Below are 15971 nucleotides of genomic sequence, written 5' to 3' on the forward strand. Positions count from 1 at the left end.
TCACCACCCTACTTCTCGACAGACCCCTCGTTGTAACATATCGAATCGACGTCAACATTGTCGCCTTAATCCAATCCGCCCTCCAACCTCTTCCCGCATCTCTCTGATGCGGACACTTAGCCGAAAATGGTTCGCCATCTTTCTCGTCCTTGCTCTGGTCTGGTTGACCTTGACCGGGGTGGTCGTACACCTGAGCAAGGACTCCGACTCTGCCATGGACAAGGAGAACCTGGAATGGATCGCTACCAGCAAAAGTTGGCTCAACAGACAAGCATGCCTGTGGCTCGGCCTTTGCGGTGTCGCCCATCTCAACAGTGATGCATGGGCATGGGATGGTGTACAAGATGAGATCCCCTCTCCGGTCCGTCCGGATACAAGTAGCTGGTGGCGGGCCGGCGAAGAAGATCCAACATCATGGACGCCTGACGAGCGCGCAAAGAGAGAGATACCCCAGTACGTCTTCGACCACGCTCCCTACGTCCATCTATTCTCTCGCGAGCAATTTTGGCCGGGCGACATCGCCGAGCATCTCAATCACACTCCCCCTTACCTCAACTACTCCAAAATCTCGGACTTGGAGTATGAACGAAACCTAACGAACCTAAACGACCTCAATCGCTACGACAGCGGCGGCTACGGCCGATTCGTATATTTGCAGAGCGCAGATAATGTTGAAGAACGGCCGCGACCTGAATGGCTCTCCGGGGTCCATAATATCCCTCAAACCCTCCAGGCGCGGCGCAAGGACCAGGACGATGAAGAAGAAGCAGAATGGCCCGAGTTTAGTGATGCGGATCAACTTCCTTCCCAACCCACGTTCGAGACTCAGACGACGGAAGATATCGAATCGGTACTTCCTTCTCTGGCCCCGAGTCCCGATGGAAGATGCGGGGGAAGTACCGGGTTCACTTGTCAAGGCAGTGGGTTTGGAAAGTGTTGCTCCATCTACGGCTGGTGCGGCAAAGGCGACAGCTATTGCGGCGACTCCTGTGATGCTCTCGGAGGGGAATGCAAGGATCCCTTCCAGCCAGTGCCAATGCCGAAGCCCGATCTTCGAAAGCGATCAGCCAAACTGCGAGGCACAAAGCACACCCCAAACCAGCTCGGTAGATCGTCAGCCCCCGCGATACTTGTGGTCGTGCCCAAGGAAGATGGCATAGTGGACGCTTTTTGGTTCTTTTTCTACTCCTTCAACCTCGGCCAGAAGGTGCTCGGTATTCGCTTTGGCAATCACGTCGGCGATTGGGAGCACACCATGATCCGCTTCCGACACGGCAAACCCGACCAGGTCTTCCTGTCGGAACACAACTTTGGCGACGCCTTCGCATGGCATGCCCTCGAAAAGTATCGCCCCGACCCGAACGAGAAGGGAAGGATGCTGGGCACGTGGAGCAACGGCACTGCAGCCGCGGGGGCCGAACGACCCGTCGTATATTCGGCGGTTGGCACACACGCCATGTACGCCACCCCGGGCATGCACCCCTACATCCTGCCGTGGGGCATTCTTCACGATCAGACCGATCGCGGTCCTCTCTGGGATCCAGCGCTCAACGCACAGTCGTACACCTGGGATCCCGTCAAAAAGACCATCCGCGCGTCGACTCGCAACCCCACGGCGCCCACGGGCTGGTTCCACTTCGCCGGCCACTGGGGAGACAAATTCTACCCGCTGTCGGACCCGCGTCAATACCGCTTCGCCGGTCAATACCACTACGTCAACGGGCCTACGGGCCCACGATTCAAAAGTCTCGATCGAGCGAGGGTGTGTCCGCGGCAAGCGAAGAAATGTCACATCCGGCAGTGGGCCAACGATGGCGGCTCGAGGAGGATGCCGGCCCCCGGTGAAGACGCAGAAGAGGGTGGGATACCTGGTGGCAATTCTACTGATACTTTCAAGCCGTGAGGTGGTGGTGTTGTTGCTATTGGCATTGCATACGTCTGGTGTGAGGGAATTGGATTTTCTGTCTTGCTTGAAAGTGATACCCTTCATCAAGTGGAGTTTTGGGATTCCTGTTGATTAACGTGATAGAGTGATAGAATCAGAATACTTTCAAACACTTTGCTGTTCTCAGAAATGATGTAGTCATGGTGCACCGTCTAAAACGCTCATATGTCGTCGCTTATTAGTCATGCGGAAAGCCATGGTGAATTGAAGCTTGGATGTTTTGGCTTCCTGACTTCACAACCTCGTAGTGCTCAGAGACGACTTAACCTGCATGCAACGACCTCCCCTCCTTGCCATTGCAGCATGGCGCACAATCAACCAACCTACGACTTCCTCACCGGCGGCGAGAGCGTGTCCACTCGCCAGCCCCTACGCGAAACATTCAGACAATCGACAGCCCCCAAAGCCGACGTAAACAATGAGAACCTCCGCACCCAACTCCACACCCTGCAATACGAGCTCGACGCGCTGAAGCAGGAACGCGAACTCGTCGTCCTCCAACACGCAGGCGAGCTCCGCGACGTGCAAACGCGCGCAGAAAGGGATTTCAAGCGCGCGCAAGCGGCCGAAGCGGCGCGCGATGCTGCGGTCAAGAAGGCGGATGGCTTGTCGAGGGATTGGCAGGAGAGGGAAGATCGGGCTTCGAATGAGAAGGCGGCGTTGGAGAAGAGGGTGCGCGGACTGCAGGATGAGCACCGGAATGCGAGGGAGGAGTTGGAGGAGGCGCAGGTGGAGTTGTCGTCGCAGGAGCGCCGGAGTCGGCATGCGTTTGAGGAGCTCGAGCAGAAGTATGCTACTTTGCGGGCTTCGGTGGAGGGTATTCAGCTTGATCTTGAGGGGAAGGTGAATGCTTTGCAGAGTGCGCAGCAGCGGCATGCGCAGAAGGAGGCGGAGGCTAGTGAGCTTGAGAATGAGGTCTTGCGGTTGAAGGCGCAGGCTGGCGATGTGGATACTCTGGTGGTTATCAAGAAGGAGCTGTCGGAGCAAGTGGCGCATATCAAGAAGCTGGAAGTCACCAATCGCGAGCAATCGAGTGAGCTGAAGACGCTCAAGAAAGCGCAGAAGAGGGTTGAGGTGGTGGAGGAGGAGAAGCATACGTTGGAGGCGAAACTACGGATCATGGATGATCTACGGAAAGAGCTCTCCGAAACACAGCTACAGAAGAGGATTCTGGAAGACGAGAAGAGGAGCTGGACGAGCTATCTAGAGAACCAGGCGGGTGGAAAGGAGGATCTGAAGTACGACACGCCCGAAGACATGGCGAAGGCTTTCTTGCGCGAGCGTCTGGAGAGGATCAACCTGGTGGACAAGCTTGGTGCCATCCAGCCGGAGCTTGCAGCCAAGGAAGACGAGCTGCAACGTCTGCAGGCCGAGTTGGCTCAACAGCGCACTGCTGCAGCGGCAGTCCCAGCCCAAATCACAGCACCAACAGATAGCAAAGCTCGTGCCCGTCTGGAACGACAGAAGAACCTGGCCATCAAGGAGGTGGAGTACCTGCGGGCGCAGATGAAGACATTCGAAGCCGAGGAGGCCGAATTCAACCCTGAGCTCGCGGACGAGGAGCGTATGAAGCGAGTACACGATCTCGAAGCGATCGTCGAGCAATACCGAGCGGAAGTGGAGCAGTTGCAGGGTGAACTAGCCCAAGTGGAAGTGCAGCCTGCTAGTGTACCCTCTGTCAAGAAGCGTGGGCGAGAAGATGACGAAGAAGAGGAAGCGGGCGAGCGACTAGGTGATATGCGGCGGAAGATGCGCAGCCTGCAGACCGATCTCGACAGCATGCAGACTCGCAACCAGCTGCTAGAGGCGGAGCTGAAGGCGAGCGTCTCCCAAATCACCTCACTGACCGAGTCTTCACGCACTCGTGTCCTTGAGTTCCGGAACAACCCGACAGCAGAAGCGGAAGCAATCAAGATGGCCACCCTCAAAGCCTTACGCGAGGAAAACCAAGTCTTGACCGAGCAACTGGAAGGCCGGCAACCTCGAACGAAAGTCGTCCCCATCAGCACACTCGAGAACGTGCGCCTTCAGCTGGAAGAAAGCAAGCAACAATTCACGCAAAACGAAAAGAAAACACTGCGCCTCAAGCAGATCTGGAACAGCAAATCGCTCGAGTTCCGCGAAGCAGTCTGCTCCATCCTCGGCTGGAAGCTGGACTTTATGCCGAACGGCCGCGTTAAGGCGTCGTCTATCCTCTACCCTTCATCCATCCATGATGGCGAGGAGCAGGAGAACAGCATTGTGTTTGATGGCGAGAATGGAACGATGAAGGTCAGTGGGGGCCCGCAGAGTGCTTTTGCGGGTGAGATCAAGGAGTTGATTGAGTTCTGGGTGGAGGGGAGGAAGGAGATTCCGTGCTTCCTTGCGGCGTGTACGCTTGAGTTTTATGATAGGAGCACGAGGGCGGCGAGGATGTAAGGTTGCGGGCTGTGTCCATACAGTAGTGCGTCGGCCTAGATGTCATTGGATGAGAGGCACTGTTGCCTTCAGAAGAGGGGAAGGCGGCGTCTCCGCTGCTCGCATTCAGTACAGTGGCGAATAGAAAAGACGTGAATCACCCTCGCACATGATTTCCTGCTTTTGTTCTTCAATAACTTTCTCATGCCGGCACGTGTATGTCACGTCCGTGAAATTGATAGGATGACTAAGGCTTCAGACGCGTCGGAGCGCGTCCAGGCAGTCGCGCCCCGCTTTTTGTCATCAGTTGGAGATGCTGAATTCGCCTCATCCGGCCAAACATCTTCCACAACATCACTCGAACGCCACCCTACGCCCGACAGTGAAGAGGCCTCAGCGATCGTCATGGATCTCTCCGACGTGCTCACCAAAGGCGCGCTGCGCCAAATCAGCGATAACGACCTCCAAACGCCGGAGCCCATCGTTCAGTGCGTGCAGATCAAGCCCATGGCCAACCAGAACGGAGTCGAGCGCTTCCGCGTGGTGATGAATGATGGGGTGAACTTCATGCAGGGCATGCTGGGACAGCGTGAGTTCTTTGCCTACGTTGTCGAGATCGCGCACATCGCATACTAAACCTCTGTTGGCAGAAATCAACTACGTGATCCACAACGACCTGCTGAAGAGGGGCAGCATCTGTCGCCTCAAGCAGTTTCAGCCAAACTTCGTAAAGGACAAGCATATCATCATCATCCTCGACTGCGATATCCTTGAAGAGTATGGGCAGCCGGAGAAGATCGGACAGCCGGTGGCCATCGAGGCGAAGGCAGAAGGAGGAGAGACCAAGCCGCAGCCAGACAACATCCAAGGCAACGGATTCTACGGGAACAAGCCACAACAGCAGCAGCAGCAGCCCCAACAGCAGCAGTCGCTGCCTTCTCGTTCGGCTGCTAATGGCCTCGCCAACTTCTATCCCATCGCAGCTCTCTCCCCTTATGCGCACAAGTGGACCATCAGAGCGAGATGCACACACAAGGGCGACATCAAAACATGGCACAACAAGAACGGCGAGGGCAAACTGTTCAGCGTCAACTTCCTGGATGACTCTGGCGAGATTCGAGCGACTGGCTTCAACGACGCTGTTGACCAGTGGTACGAGGTTTTGCAGGAGAACAGCGTGTACCTCGTCTCCTCGCCATGCAAAGTGCAGCTTGCCAAGAAACAGTTCTCCAACGTGAACAACGACTACGAGCTCACTTTCGAAAAGGACACCCTCATTGAGAAGGTGGAGGACACCGAAGGGGTTCCAAAGGTCTCGTTCACCTTCGTCCCCCTTGCCGACCTCTCGACTGTGGAGAAAGACAACACGATCGATTGTATTGGCGTGCTTCAAGAGATTGCAGAGGTGTCGGAAATCGTGTCAAAGACGACGGGCAAGCCGTACAGCAAACGCGAACTCACTCTGGTCGACAACACGGGCTACAACGTCCGCCTCACCGTCTGGGGAAAGACGGCGTCGACTTTCGAAGCACAGCTAGGGTCTGTGGTGGCATTCAAAGGGGTCAAGGTCTCTGATTTTGGTGGCCGCAGCTTGTCGCTTCTCTCCTCCGGTAGCATGACCGTCGATCCGGACAACGAGGAAGCGTATACCCTCAAGGGCTGGTATGAAGGCAGCGGGCGCAACGAGCAGTTCCAGTCGCATGCCAATACCATGTCGACGGTCAACGCCATGTCGGGAGGCGACAGGAACGCGACCAAGACGATTGCACAGATCAAGGACGAAGAGCTGGGCATGCGCGAGGACACGGACTGGTTCAGCCTGAAGGCCACGATCATCTACATCAAGCAAGACAGCGTCTCCTATCCCGCCTGCCGCTCGGAAAACTGCAACAAGAAAGTGGTCGAGGTGGAGACTGGACAATGGCGCTGCGAGAAGTGTGATATGACCTTTGACGCTCCCGAACACCGATACATCATGTCCATCAACGTCTCGGACCACACGGGGCAGATTTGGCTGTCGGCTTTCAACGAGACGGGCGAGCAAGTGATGGGCATGAAGGCGAACGACTTGGTGACGTTGCGAGAGGAGGGAGAGGAGAAGAAGGTGGCGGACACGTTCAACGATGCCCTGTGCAAGACGTACATCTTCCGGTGCAAGGCCAAGATGGATACGTTCGGGGACCAACAGCGTGTGAGGTACCAAGTGCAGTATGCGAAGCCGCTGGACTTTACATTCGAGTCGAAGAAACTGGCGGATTTGATCAAGGAGTACCACATCGATGACAACTCGCTCTTTGTGAGTTGAGGAAAGGAGCGGCGTTGGGTTGCTTGTGTGAAAGGATGACTGGGTCAGGGTTCCGGTCGATTGCTACCAATAGCGAAGTCGGGCGTACCTTAATACGAGTGTCTGCAGAACAATCTGCCTGTACTGTCTATGCTCCTCTCCCTATGCTCCAAAGACGTGCTTTCCCATGCTGGTATATGTTGCCCCCGTGAAGCGCTAACTGCTTTGAGCAGCTGCCAGCAGCATTGGAGGGGAAATTGAAAGCAAGAAAGAAATACCACCTCAGCTTGTCCAACTCCACCACTCTCCTCTGCTGCACTCCATCTTCCTCCGTCGCCTGCCCAACATGTCCTCCTTCAAGGCCTCCTCGCGAGTCCTTACCTCCTTCACATGTCAAGCCTGCAGGCGGCCGAGCGTCGCCGCCGCCGCCATCACGCAGCTTCCCCCCGCCGCCTACCGCGCCCTCTCCAACGAAGCACAGCAAAAGCTGCTCTCCTCCCACCTCAAGCAAGCCGACCCGGCCGTCTTCGACATCATCCGCAAAGAGACGCGCAGGCAGAAGCACTTCATCAACCTCATCCCCTCCGAGAACTTCACCAGCCAGGCGGTGCTCGATGCGCTGGGCAGCGTGATGCAGAACAAGTACTCCGAAGGCTACCCGGGCCAGCGCTACTACGGGGGCAACGAGTTCATCGACGAGGCGGAGCGGCTGTGTCAGGCGCGCGCTCTGGAGACGTTCGGGCTGAAGGAGGAGGAGTGGGGCGTTAATGTGCAGCCTTTGAGTGGTAGCCCGGCGAACTTGTATGCGTATTCTGCGCTGCTGAATGCGCACGACAGGATTATGGGCTTGGATTTGCCGCATGGTGGGCATTTGAGTCATGGGTATCAGACGCCAACGAAGAAGATTAGTGCGATTTCGAAGTACTTTGAGACGCTGCCGTATCGGTTGGACGAGAAGACGGGGTTGATTGATTACGACAAGCTTGAGGAGATGGCTATGCTTTATCGACCACGGATCATCATTGCAGGCACAAGTGCCTACAGCCGACTCATTGACTACGCCCGGTTCAGAAAGATTGCAGACAAGGTGGGCAACTGCTACTTGCTCAGCGACATGGCGCACATCTCCGGTCTGGTAGCCGGCGGCGTCATTCCCTCTCCATTTGAGTACTCCGACGTGGTGACCACCACTACGCACAAGAGTTTGCGCGGGCCGCGAGGCGCCATGATCTTCTTCCGACGTGGTGTGCGGCGAGAGGACGCAAAGGGCAATAAGGAAATGTACGATTTGGAGAACCCGATCAACTCATCCGTCTTCCCCGGACATCAAGGCGGACCGCACAACCACACCATCACCGCGCTGGCCGTTGCTCTGCACCAGGCGCAGCAGAAGGAGTTCAAAGAGTACCAGCGACAAGTGCTGGAGAACGCAAAGGCTCTCGCCGCCCGGCTCGGAGGGGACAAGGCGAGCGACGGGCTGGGATACAACGTCGTCAGTGGCGGCACAGACAACCACTTGGTTCTCGTAGATCTCAAAGACAAGGGCATCGACGGGGCGCGTGTGGAGCGCATCCTCGAGCTCGTCGGCGTCGCGGCCAACAAGAACACCGTCCCGGGCGACAAGTCGGCGCTGAAACCCGGTGGCCTGCGCATGGGCACGCCGGCCATGACGACGCGCGGCTTCGCGGCCACGGATTTCAAGCGCGTGGCGGATATTGTGCATCGCGCTGTCAACATCACCAAAATGCTGGAGCCGAAGGCCAAAGAGGCGGCGGAGAAGAGCGGACGCAAGGCCCCTGGCGGCGTGCCGGCTTTCCGGGAGTACGTACGGGAGGGTGAGGAGGTGGTGGAGATTATTGAGCTGAGGCGGGAGGTGGAGGACTGGGTGGGCACGTTTTCGCTGCCGTGGGACGAGACTTCGTGAAAAGGGGGCCAAAGATGAGGTGTGAGGGCATCAGCGTGGGTGTTTCGGGGCCGGAGTCGGATTTAGATCTGGGTTGGTGTCGAGAGTTCATTCAACACGTGGGCAAAAAAGGAACAATACCCTGCTGATATGATTGTGTTGAGGCTCGCGCTTCATTCACTGTTGCTTGGCCGATGAAACTTTCTTGACGAAAGATGAAGGCACGGTGAGTGGTGGTCTCTCTTTCCGCCGCTTCATTCACCACACCGCCTTTTGTCGAACTGTTCACCAATTCTTCGTCGTCACCGAAACGTCTCGCGCACTGCACAAACATCAGTCCATGGTGCCGGACAGCAGCTCCAACAAAACGGTCAATCAACCAACCACCAGCCAACCTCATTCGTCCGTACTCCACCAGACCCCGCGTCCGCAAGGCGACAAACACATCCGCAATGTCATGGTGGGAAACTCCGCTCTGCATCTGCGTCACCTGGGTCCTGATCCTCTGGTCTGCCGTGTCACTCGTCACCTTCATCTGCCTCCTTCTCAAAGGTCACGTGGACTGGAGACTTAACGTGAGACCTTACCCGCCTCCCTTACTCCACCTTTCCAAGGTGGAAATTTGAAGACTGAATGCTGACATGTGCAGATTGCTTTGGATGATCAAGACGGAGACGTGTTGCGGGGTGAGCATGGCATTGAAATGCTTCCTCGGCATCCGCTTGAGGATGTTTTGCGTGCGTACGACTATGAGAGGGATCGAGCGGTTGCTGCTGCGATTGCGCGCCAGTTGAGGATGGAGGAGGTATTGCGGAGGGAGTTTTTGCTTTGAAAATGACATGGGCGCGAAGGGTGGTAGAACTTCTTTGTTTCCCTTCAGAAGCAGACATGGTTGTCTCCTGAAATCATCAGCATTCACGCTCTAGGAACCCAGTCTTTCCAGGCGGAAGATCGGGCTCCCAGGTAATCCCCACTATCGATTGCCTTCTTGATGCCATAGAGACCAGAGAGCGGCCATACGTCCAAGACACGCTGCTTGAACCCTCTACTATGCCGCGCTTGATCCTCCGCTTCGACATCCACCCTGACCTTCTCGTACACGGTCGGCAGGCTCGTGGCGCGATACTTGGCGCGCAAATCGTCGTACCACGCTCGGTCAAAGTCCGCCCAGAACTGTGGCTCGCTGGAGTACGTCTGGGCATACAGCCATTTCATGCCACGCAGTTCGCGGAGCGTCTGTTCTACAGCTCGATTCGCCTGGATGAAAGCCGCGTGCGTAGGCGGAGCGCGACCCCACAGACCTATGTTGAGCATAGGCTTCAACGTCTTGCCGTCAGCTTCGTACTCATTGAAGTGAGGATGCATAGTTTTGTGCGGGCTTTGCTTCAGCGGACACAGCCAAAGCGGCCAGATGCCGAGCAGGGCATCCATGCGCTGCACGAACTCCGCCGCGGTGTCGTAGGGGAGCGCGAGGTCTTGGATGATCATGCGCTCCGATTGCCCGCTGGCTTGCAGCGCGTTGTACAGCATGCGGGTGTGCAGGAAGTCGTCGAGCCACCAGCGGGTGAGGGGGTTGAAGGGCATGCCGGTGAAGTAGTTGAAGGGCTCGCTGCCGACCCAGAAGCCGCCGCGGTCGTAGCGGAAGAGGTAGTCGGGGAGAGGGACGGCGTCGGAGACTGGGGCTGTGCGGCCGGCGATGCGGTCTTTGACGTGGAGGTAGAACCAGGGGTCTTTTGCTGCGCTGAACCGTTGGACAGTCAGCCCGCTTTGAGGATGGTCGGTCATGCGCCCGGTCACGATTGCGCCGCTCGTAGGCGAAAACATGATGCCGTCAATGTAATCGAATTCGTCCTGTCTCGCAGTGAAATCACGCAGCTTCTCCACCGCTTGCTCCATGCTGAAGACTGGGTGATATGTCGTTTCCACAAACTTGGTCGCGGGTCGAAGCTGGATCTCCACCATCGTCGTCACGCCCAACGTGCCCACCGCCCCAGCGGCACCGCGGAACAAATCGCCATGTTCTTCCGCAGACGCGGCGATGACTTCACCGTCGGCGAGAACCATCTCCACCTGCTTCAAAGTCTGGTCGAAAAAGCCATGCTTGAACGAGCTGCTCTCGCCCGACGTGCCGGAGTAGCCGCCGCCAACGGTGATGCCAGGGAACTCCATGACCACGGGGGGGACCAAGCCGTACTTTAACGTCTCCTCCACCAGTCGGTCCATGGGCACATTGGGCTCCACCATGACGGTGCGAGTTTCCTGGTTGACGTGCACGACATGCTTGAGTTTGCTCGTGTCCACCACCGTGCGCGGGTCCTTGGTCATGGCCGACTTGCGCGTGCTGTTCGTCGAGCCGTGGTAGATGCGGAACTTCTCCTTGCGGTTGTAGAAGCTGCGTACGCGCGCTGCGATCCGTTCGACTTCCTGGCGATGCTCGTCCATGGTGATGTGCTCCACGCCTCCTCCGCTACTGCTGAAGTGGCGTGGGAAGTGTTGCGATGGGCGGACCGCCGTCGATCTAGTCATGCCATCCTTCAGCCGCCGCGGAGAGGTTCCAAGATGAACACATCGGCGACAAGATGGACTGCGCGGTCGGGATGGAACCTCTCGAAATCTGCCGGCAGTAGATGCTCGCCTCGGGCCTCCCACCGCGCGAGCAATGCCGGAGATTACGCGCGAGGGAGTTGACGCATTCATCAGGGAAGAGGTACAGTCGCCGACTTGTGCATCACCCAGGCACCGCTTGTGATTGGAGTAGGGCCAGAAGCGACATGAAATTAGTGGTTTGCGTGGCTATTACCCCTACAAATTCTGAGGTTGCAAATTCCCGCCATTGAGAATCTGCGGCGATCGACTCTTTCACCAGCAATCAAATCCGCGCAAACACAAGTTACTGCGATTGGCGAACGACGAAACAAAGTTAAATGTCGTATACCAGCTATGTACATAAACGCATTCGTTACCACGGGTAGTACACCAAGCAGGATCATTGGGTATCATCATTGCATTCCCATCCATGCACGCCATGCCGTTGCGCCGAAACCCCCTTCATACACGCTTCATACCTTCGTATCGCGGACGAGATGCGATGCATGCACGCATTCAAGCCAGCACCTGCTGCGAGCCGCTCTGGTACGCATTCACCGCCACCGGCCCCTCGTTGATCGCAAGGTAGCCATTATCGCAATTCTTAAACGTAACCTTGGGCTGCGCCGCGAAGAAGGTATCGTACGACGCCGTCATCGCCGCTCCAAGATCGGTGACCTGGTCATCAGGGAAGAGAATGCTCCACGGGTCGCGGCAGGAGTCCTGCTTGCAGGTTTTCATGACCATGAGTAGCGCGTCCATTCGGGAGACCATTTCGGCTTGCGGCCGGCCGTAATATGTCACCGAGGGGTTGACGTTGGCGTTGATGCCGAGCAGGTTGTTCATCTGCTGCGAGTCGACGGACATGTCGTAGAATTCGCGCTCGCCGGTGCACCACGTGCTGTAGTAGAGATTGTATTGGTTGTTCATGACGCGGATGGCTTTGTAGGTGTTGTTGTAGTAGTAGTTGCCTGCCACGCCGATTGGAGCGTTGTCGGCGTTCCAGAACTCGACGTTGACAATCTCGTGCTTGGTGGATGTGGACAGTTCATCGTTGGTGTACGCGATTGGGGCACCATCGAAGTCGTCGCGCAAGGGAACACCGAGCATCTTCAGGATCGTCGGAGCCATGTCGGTGTGGCTGTTGGCGATGTTCGATGTGACATTCTGCGCGACCCCCGGGCCGCGGATGAGAAGGGGGATGTTGATATCCTCCTCGTACGGGCAGCGCTTGCCAGGAAGAAGGCGGTGGTTGCCAATGTGGAAGCCGTTGTCGGTGGTGTAGACGATATACGTGTTGTTGAGAATGCCGTAATGATCCAGCCGCTCGATCAACTGCTGAACCATGACATCGATGGCGGCAATGTTGCCCAGGCGATGGTAGTAGGTCGAGTCGCAGACCTCAATTTGTTTGCTGTCCAATCGCGGGAAATCGTAGACCCAAGAAGCGCCGCTTCGATTGACAGGGTTGAAATTCTCCGTCCTGGGCGCGGTTCTGTTGTTGAAGACTCCCTTCCATTGTTCGGGAATGGGTGGGGGGTATGTACCACTGGTGAGCTCCTGGTGCGGCGCCACCGGCGCGACCATCATAAAGAACTGATTTCCGGTGTCCACGGCCTGGTCGAGCATGGCAAGAGCCTTGGTCTGCGTGACGTTGGTCGTATGGATGCCGGGGTAATCAGTGATCTTCTTCGTATACCCGTTGGTCCAGTGCGAGTGATAGTAGTTGTAGGTGTACGGATCGACGAGGAAAGAGCTGTCCGTCCAAGCATCGGGAAAGGCAGGGGTCGCGAAATCAGTGGTGCTATAGCCATTGAGGAACTTTCCAACGTAGTAAGTGCCGATACCGGTCTGATTGATCCAGACGGGCAGATAGTTGGAGTTCAAGCCGACTTGGGAGAACTTCTGCCAACCTCCGAAGGGTGGGAGGGTTGCAGTCACATTCGTGTTGTGCGCAGCTCTGATACGGATTAGCAAGGACTTCCGAGGACGGTGCATAGTATGGAAGCATTGAGACTGACCTTCCCGTGAGGAAATTGACTCTCGATGGGCAACACCATGCCACCGTGCAGTAATGCTTGTCATAGGTGACGCCCTGAGCGGCGACGAGCTGCTTGACGTGGGGCATGACGGACATCGAATCGAGAAGTAGGTCTATTGACAATCATTAGCCTGTGCCGTCCGACAAGGGAGACGTCCAAGGTCACCTTGATCATCAGTCATGATAACGACGACATTCGGCTTCGTCGTCTGCGGCGGGTACACATGGTGCTTCTTCTTCAAACCAAGCCCCAGTCCGAGGCCTAAAGACAAGCCCAGGACGACGATACATCTGGAAGCAAACTGTAAGTTTCCTGATCTGAATGGCTACAAACACTGCCTGTTTGCCAGGAAATGCAATAGAAGCCGACTTACCCAAGCACAATGGCAAGAATGATTTTTCGACTCGGCCATCTGCTGCGTCTGGCTGGGGCGGCAGCGGCGCCCTTTGATTTGGTTTCGGTGATGCCTCGATCCGAATCGGAATCTCTGGAGCCGTCCAAGGAGTTCCCGCGCACTCCTGTGGCCTCCATGTTGGTGTGATTCTTTGTGCAGGTCGTGGAATGTGGGAAACACGGGTAATTGAAGTAAGGGAACAGGGATTGGCAGTCTCGCAATGTCGTGCGAGAGGGGATGATTGCGTTGCGGGGCGGTCAAAACACGTGCGACTCAATGACGGCGGCGTAGGAAGGGTCGGTGTAGGGAACGGAAGCACGTCTAGCGCCGCAGGGGAGGGAGGGAGCGAACACAGCACGGAAAAGTAACTGAGGCATTCACTTCTTATAGATATAAGAGGGATAAAAAGGGTCGAGCTTCATGTTTAGTCGTCCTTAGTAAAAGGTGAAACCCGCCCGCACCAGGCAGCCGCGTGGACACTCCCTGCTGTCTGACTCGGGCAGCAAAAGCAGTAAAAGGACGGCTAGCGCAGCGTGCAGATGTATTTACCGCACTATAAGCTAGCAAGATGGTGGAGGCAGGGTGGCAGGGGATTGGCTGCGCCGTTGCAGAACCCTGTAAACAGCGCTGCGCCCGGCAGTGGGAACCTTGGGTCGAAGGGGAATGCCGGGATCATGGAATTGCGCTGCCTAAAATCCATCGCAGCAAAAGGAACCGCACGGAATGCGACGTGCAGGCCGCGATATCCGTTCCGACTTAACGAATGATGGCCTCGGTACAGGACCCGTACCAATGAATGACAGCTACGGCACTTCCAAGGGACAGAGCACGACACGCCACGACAGGGAGAGATTTGCATCAATGCCGTTTGATCACCAGGGTCGGATCTCGGCCGAAGTGTGTGATTGGCGAAGAGAAAGCTTACCTTCCGCCAAGCTTTTCCTTTTGTTCCGCGCGATCTTGGCGGTGTTCGAAGGGTGGACACTTCTTCTCTATGAGGTTTGGAGGGGCGACAGTGGACGAGGCTGTTTCTGTCCTGTTCGGCCAGCGACGTGCGTGATCGACGCGATTACGAAGGGCACGGAGTTATGTGGACATATCGATGAGTGAATTTAAATGGATTTACTCGGACCTAAGCAGTATCTCCACCGGGATCAAGACGTGGGCAAGAATATAGAATAGGGAAGCCGAGGCCGTGGAGACAATGCAATATCGACCACTCGGATCGATTGGCAAACATGCCGTACACCACCAGTCGCTCGGACGGTGCCTCACTGTATTACCGTGACTATCGGCCCTCGCACACCGCTCCGTTCAAGCCTCACGCGTCTCGCGAGACCGCCAGCAAGCCAACGCTAGTCTTTACTGCCGCATGGCCCTTCTCGTCGCAAATGTACGACCACGTCGCCCTTCCGCTCTGCGAGTCCTACGGCTTTCGCTGCATTCTGATAGATCGGCGTGGGTTCGGGAAGAGCGAATGGAGCGGGTCCAAGCCTCATGAGATCAGCTACGAGACGTTTGCCGACGACCTCGCACAAGTGCTGGAAACGTGCGGTGTGGGCGACTTCTTCGTCGGGATCGGTGCCAGCCTGGGCTGTGGGGAGTTCTTGATGATGCTCGACCGCCATCCATCCCTCAAAAGTAACTGTCAAGGTCTGGTCTTCTTGGGCCCGTCGCTGCCCATTCCAATGCAGACTGCACGCAAGCCCACCGGCCCCCCTCGTGCTTTCTGGGACGCTCTGCTGGAAAGCCTACGCGACGACCGTACGGCCCGACTCGATACGTCATTGGAGTATGTCTGGGGCGAGAAGGGCGGCGAATACTTGAGTGCAGCCGAGAAAGCCCGCTACGCACGCATCGCACACGAAGCCGATCCGTGGGCGCTCGAACGCACGATTCGCATATTTCTGGAGAACGACTTCACCGACCACATACGAGAGAAAGGCAAGACGCTGGACTTTCCGTTGCTGATCCTTCATGGCAACGCAGACGCGGCGAATCCGGTTGAATCCGGCCCGGGCCTCATTCGTGACAATGTGCCACGCTGTGAAATCAAGACGTACGAAGATGCGGCTCACGGTTTGTATTGCGCCCACCTCTGACGTTTGCCATCGATGCTGATTTGGTAGGGATCGCTGCGACACACAAGGCTCGTTGCGTCGATGATATTGTGCAGTTCCTGCAACAAGTTTGACAGTACCGATGAATGAGTGCACGTTTAAAAGCCAATGTTCCGCGCGGCCGATTGTAAGAGTTGATTGCTTATTGGGCAGTCAACAGTATCGAGTGGTGTATTCCAACAGTAGACAATGAGTCCCGTCCCGGCCTTCGCCGAAATTCCACCGACGCGCCTATAAGCAAAGTACCTTTATCTTTTTTCGGCCCCTTCACTCCCAAGCAACGGGACCCCACCGGACACT

The 15971-nt window shown here is 56.5% G+C and overlaps 7 protein-coding genes across 7 annotated transcripts; 5 read left to right on the plus strand and 2 right to left on the minus strand.

Moving 5' to 3' along the window:
• Positions 1 to 214: 214 nt before the first annotated feature.
• On the plus strand, positions 215 to 1903 carry BDY17DRAFT_243587 (uncharacterized protein; the record flags this gene model as incomplete). Its single annotated transcript, XM_033730451.1, has 3 exons — positions 215 to 872; positions 1005 to 1344; positions 1393 to 1903. The coding sequence occupies 3 exons, from the start codon at positions 215 to 217 to the stop codon at positions 1901 to 1903; spliced, it is 1509 nt and encodes a 502-aa protein (XP_033593782.1).
• Positions 1904 to 2031: 128 nt separating this feature from the next.
• On the plus strand, positions 2032 to 4505 carry BDY17DRAFT_288532 (spindle assembly checkpoint component Mad1). Its single transcript, XM_033732202.1, has one exon. It carries the CDS (start codon positions 2111 to 2113, stop codon positions 4361 to 4363), a length of 2253 nt encoding a protein of 750 aa, XP_033593783.1. The 5' UTR covers positions 2032 to 2110; the 3' UTR covers positions 4364 to 4505.
• A 242-nt stretch (positions 4506 to 4747) lies between these two features.
• On the plus strand, positions 4748 to 6647 carry BDY17DRAFT_244244 (uncharacterized protein; the record flags this gene model as incomplete). Its single annotated transcript, XM_033730513.1, has 2 exons — positions 4748 to 4931; positions 4993 to 6647. The coding sequence occupies 2 exons, from the start codon at positions 4748 to 4750 to the stop codon at positions 6645 to 6647; spliced, it is 1839 nt and encodes a 612-aa protein (XP_033593784.1).
• A 136-nt stretch (positions 6648 to 6783) lies between these two features.
• On the plus strand, positions 6784 to 8734 carry BDY17DRAFT_6164 (serine hydroxymethyltransferase-domain-containing protein). Its single transcript, XM_033738564.1, has one exon. It carries the CDS (start codon positions 6973 to 6975, stop codon positions 8548 to 8550), a length of 1578 nt encoding a protein of 525 aa, XP_033593785.1. The 5' UTR covers positions 6784 to 6972; the 3' UTR covers positions 8551 to 8734.
• A 710-nt stretch (positions 8735 to 9444) lies between these two features.
• Positions 9445 to 10971, minus strand: BDY17DRAFT_244318 (uncharacterized protein; the record flags this gene model as incomplete). Its single annotated transcript, XM_033730518.1, has 1 exon — positions 9445 to 10971. One exon carries the CDS (start codon positions 10969 to 10971, stop codon positions 9445 to 9447), a length of 1527 nt encoding a protein of 508 aa, XP_033593786.1.
• Positions 10972 to 11631: 660 nt separating this feature from the next.
• Positions 11632 to 13338, minus strand: BDY17DRAFT_314395 (arylsulfatase precursor; the record flags this gene model as incomplete). Its single annotated transcript, XM_033735814.1, has 3 exons — positions 11632 to 13075; positions 13137 to 13269; positions 13323 to 13338. 3 exons carry the CDS (start codon positions 13336 to 13338, stop codon positions 11632 to 11634), a joined length of 1593 nt encoding a protein of 530 aa, XP_033593787.1.
• A 957-nt stretch (positions 13339 to 14295) lies between these two features.
• BDY17DRAFT_288538 (non-heme chloroperoxidase) lies at positions 14296 to 15873 on the plus strand. Its single transcript, XM_033732203.1, has 2 exons — positions 14296 to 15630; positions 15681 to 15873. Exons 1-2 carry the CDS (start codon positions 14790 to 14792, stop codon positions 15743 to 15745), a joined length of 906 nt encoding a protein of 301 aa, XP_033593788.1. The 5' UTR covers positions 14296 to 14789; the 3' UTR covers positions 15746 to 15873.
• Positions 15874 to 15971: the final 98 nt, after the last annotated feature.

This window comes from Neohortaea acidophila, assembly GCF_010093505.1.
Source record: "Neohortaea acidophila strain CBS 113389 unplaced genomic scaffold BDY17scaffold_1, whole genome shotgun sequence".
In the NCBI taxonomy this organism is placed as follows: domain Eukaryota; kingdom Fungi; phylum Ascomycota; class Dothideomycetes; order Mycosphaerellales; family Teratosphaeriaceae; genus Neohortaea; species Neohortaea acidophila.

Excerpts from the sequence above, each read along its gene's own strand:
- BDY17DRAFT_288532 (XM_033732202.1), top strand. The coding sequence starts at position 2,111 with ATGTCGTCGCTTATTAGTCATGCGGAAAGCCATGGTGAATTGAAGCTT.
- BDY17DRAFT_6164 (XM_033738564.1), top strand. The coding sequence starts at position 6,973 with ATGTCCTCCTTCAAGGCCTCCTCGCGAGTCCTTACCTCCTTCACATGT.
- BDY17DRAFT_288538 (XM_033732203.1), top strand. The coding sequence starts at position 14,790 with ATGCCGTACACCACCAGTCGCTCGGACGGTGCCTCACTGTATTACCGT. Across the intron at positions 15,631-15,680 it reads GTACGAAGATGCGGCTCACG|GGATCGCTGCGACACACAAG; the intron begins GTTTGTATTGCG and ends CTGATTTGGTAG.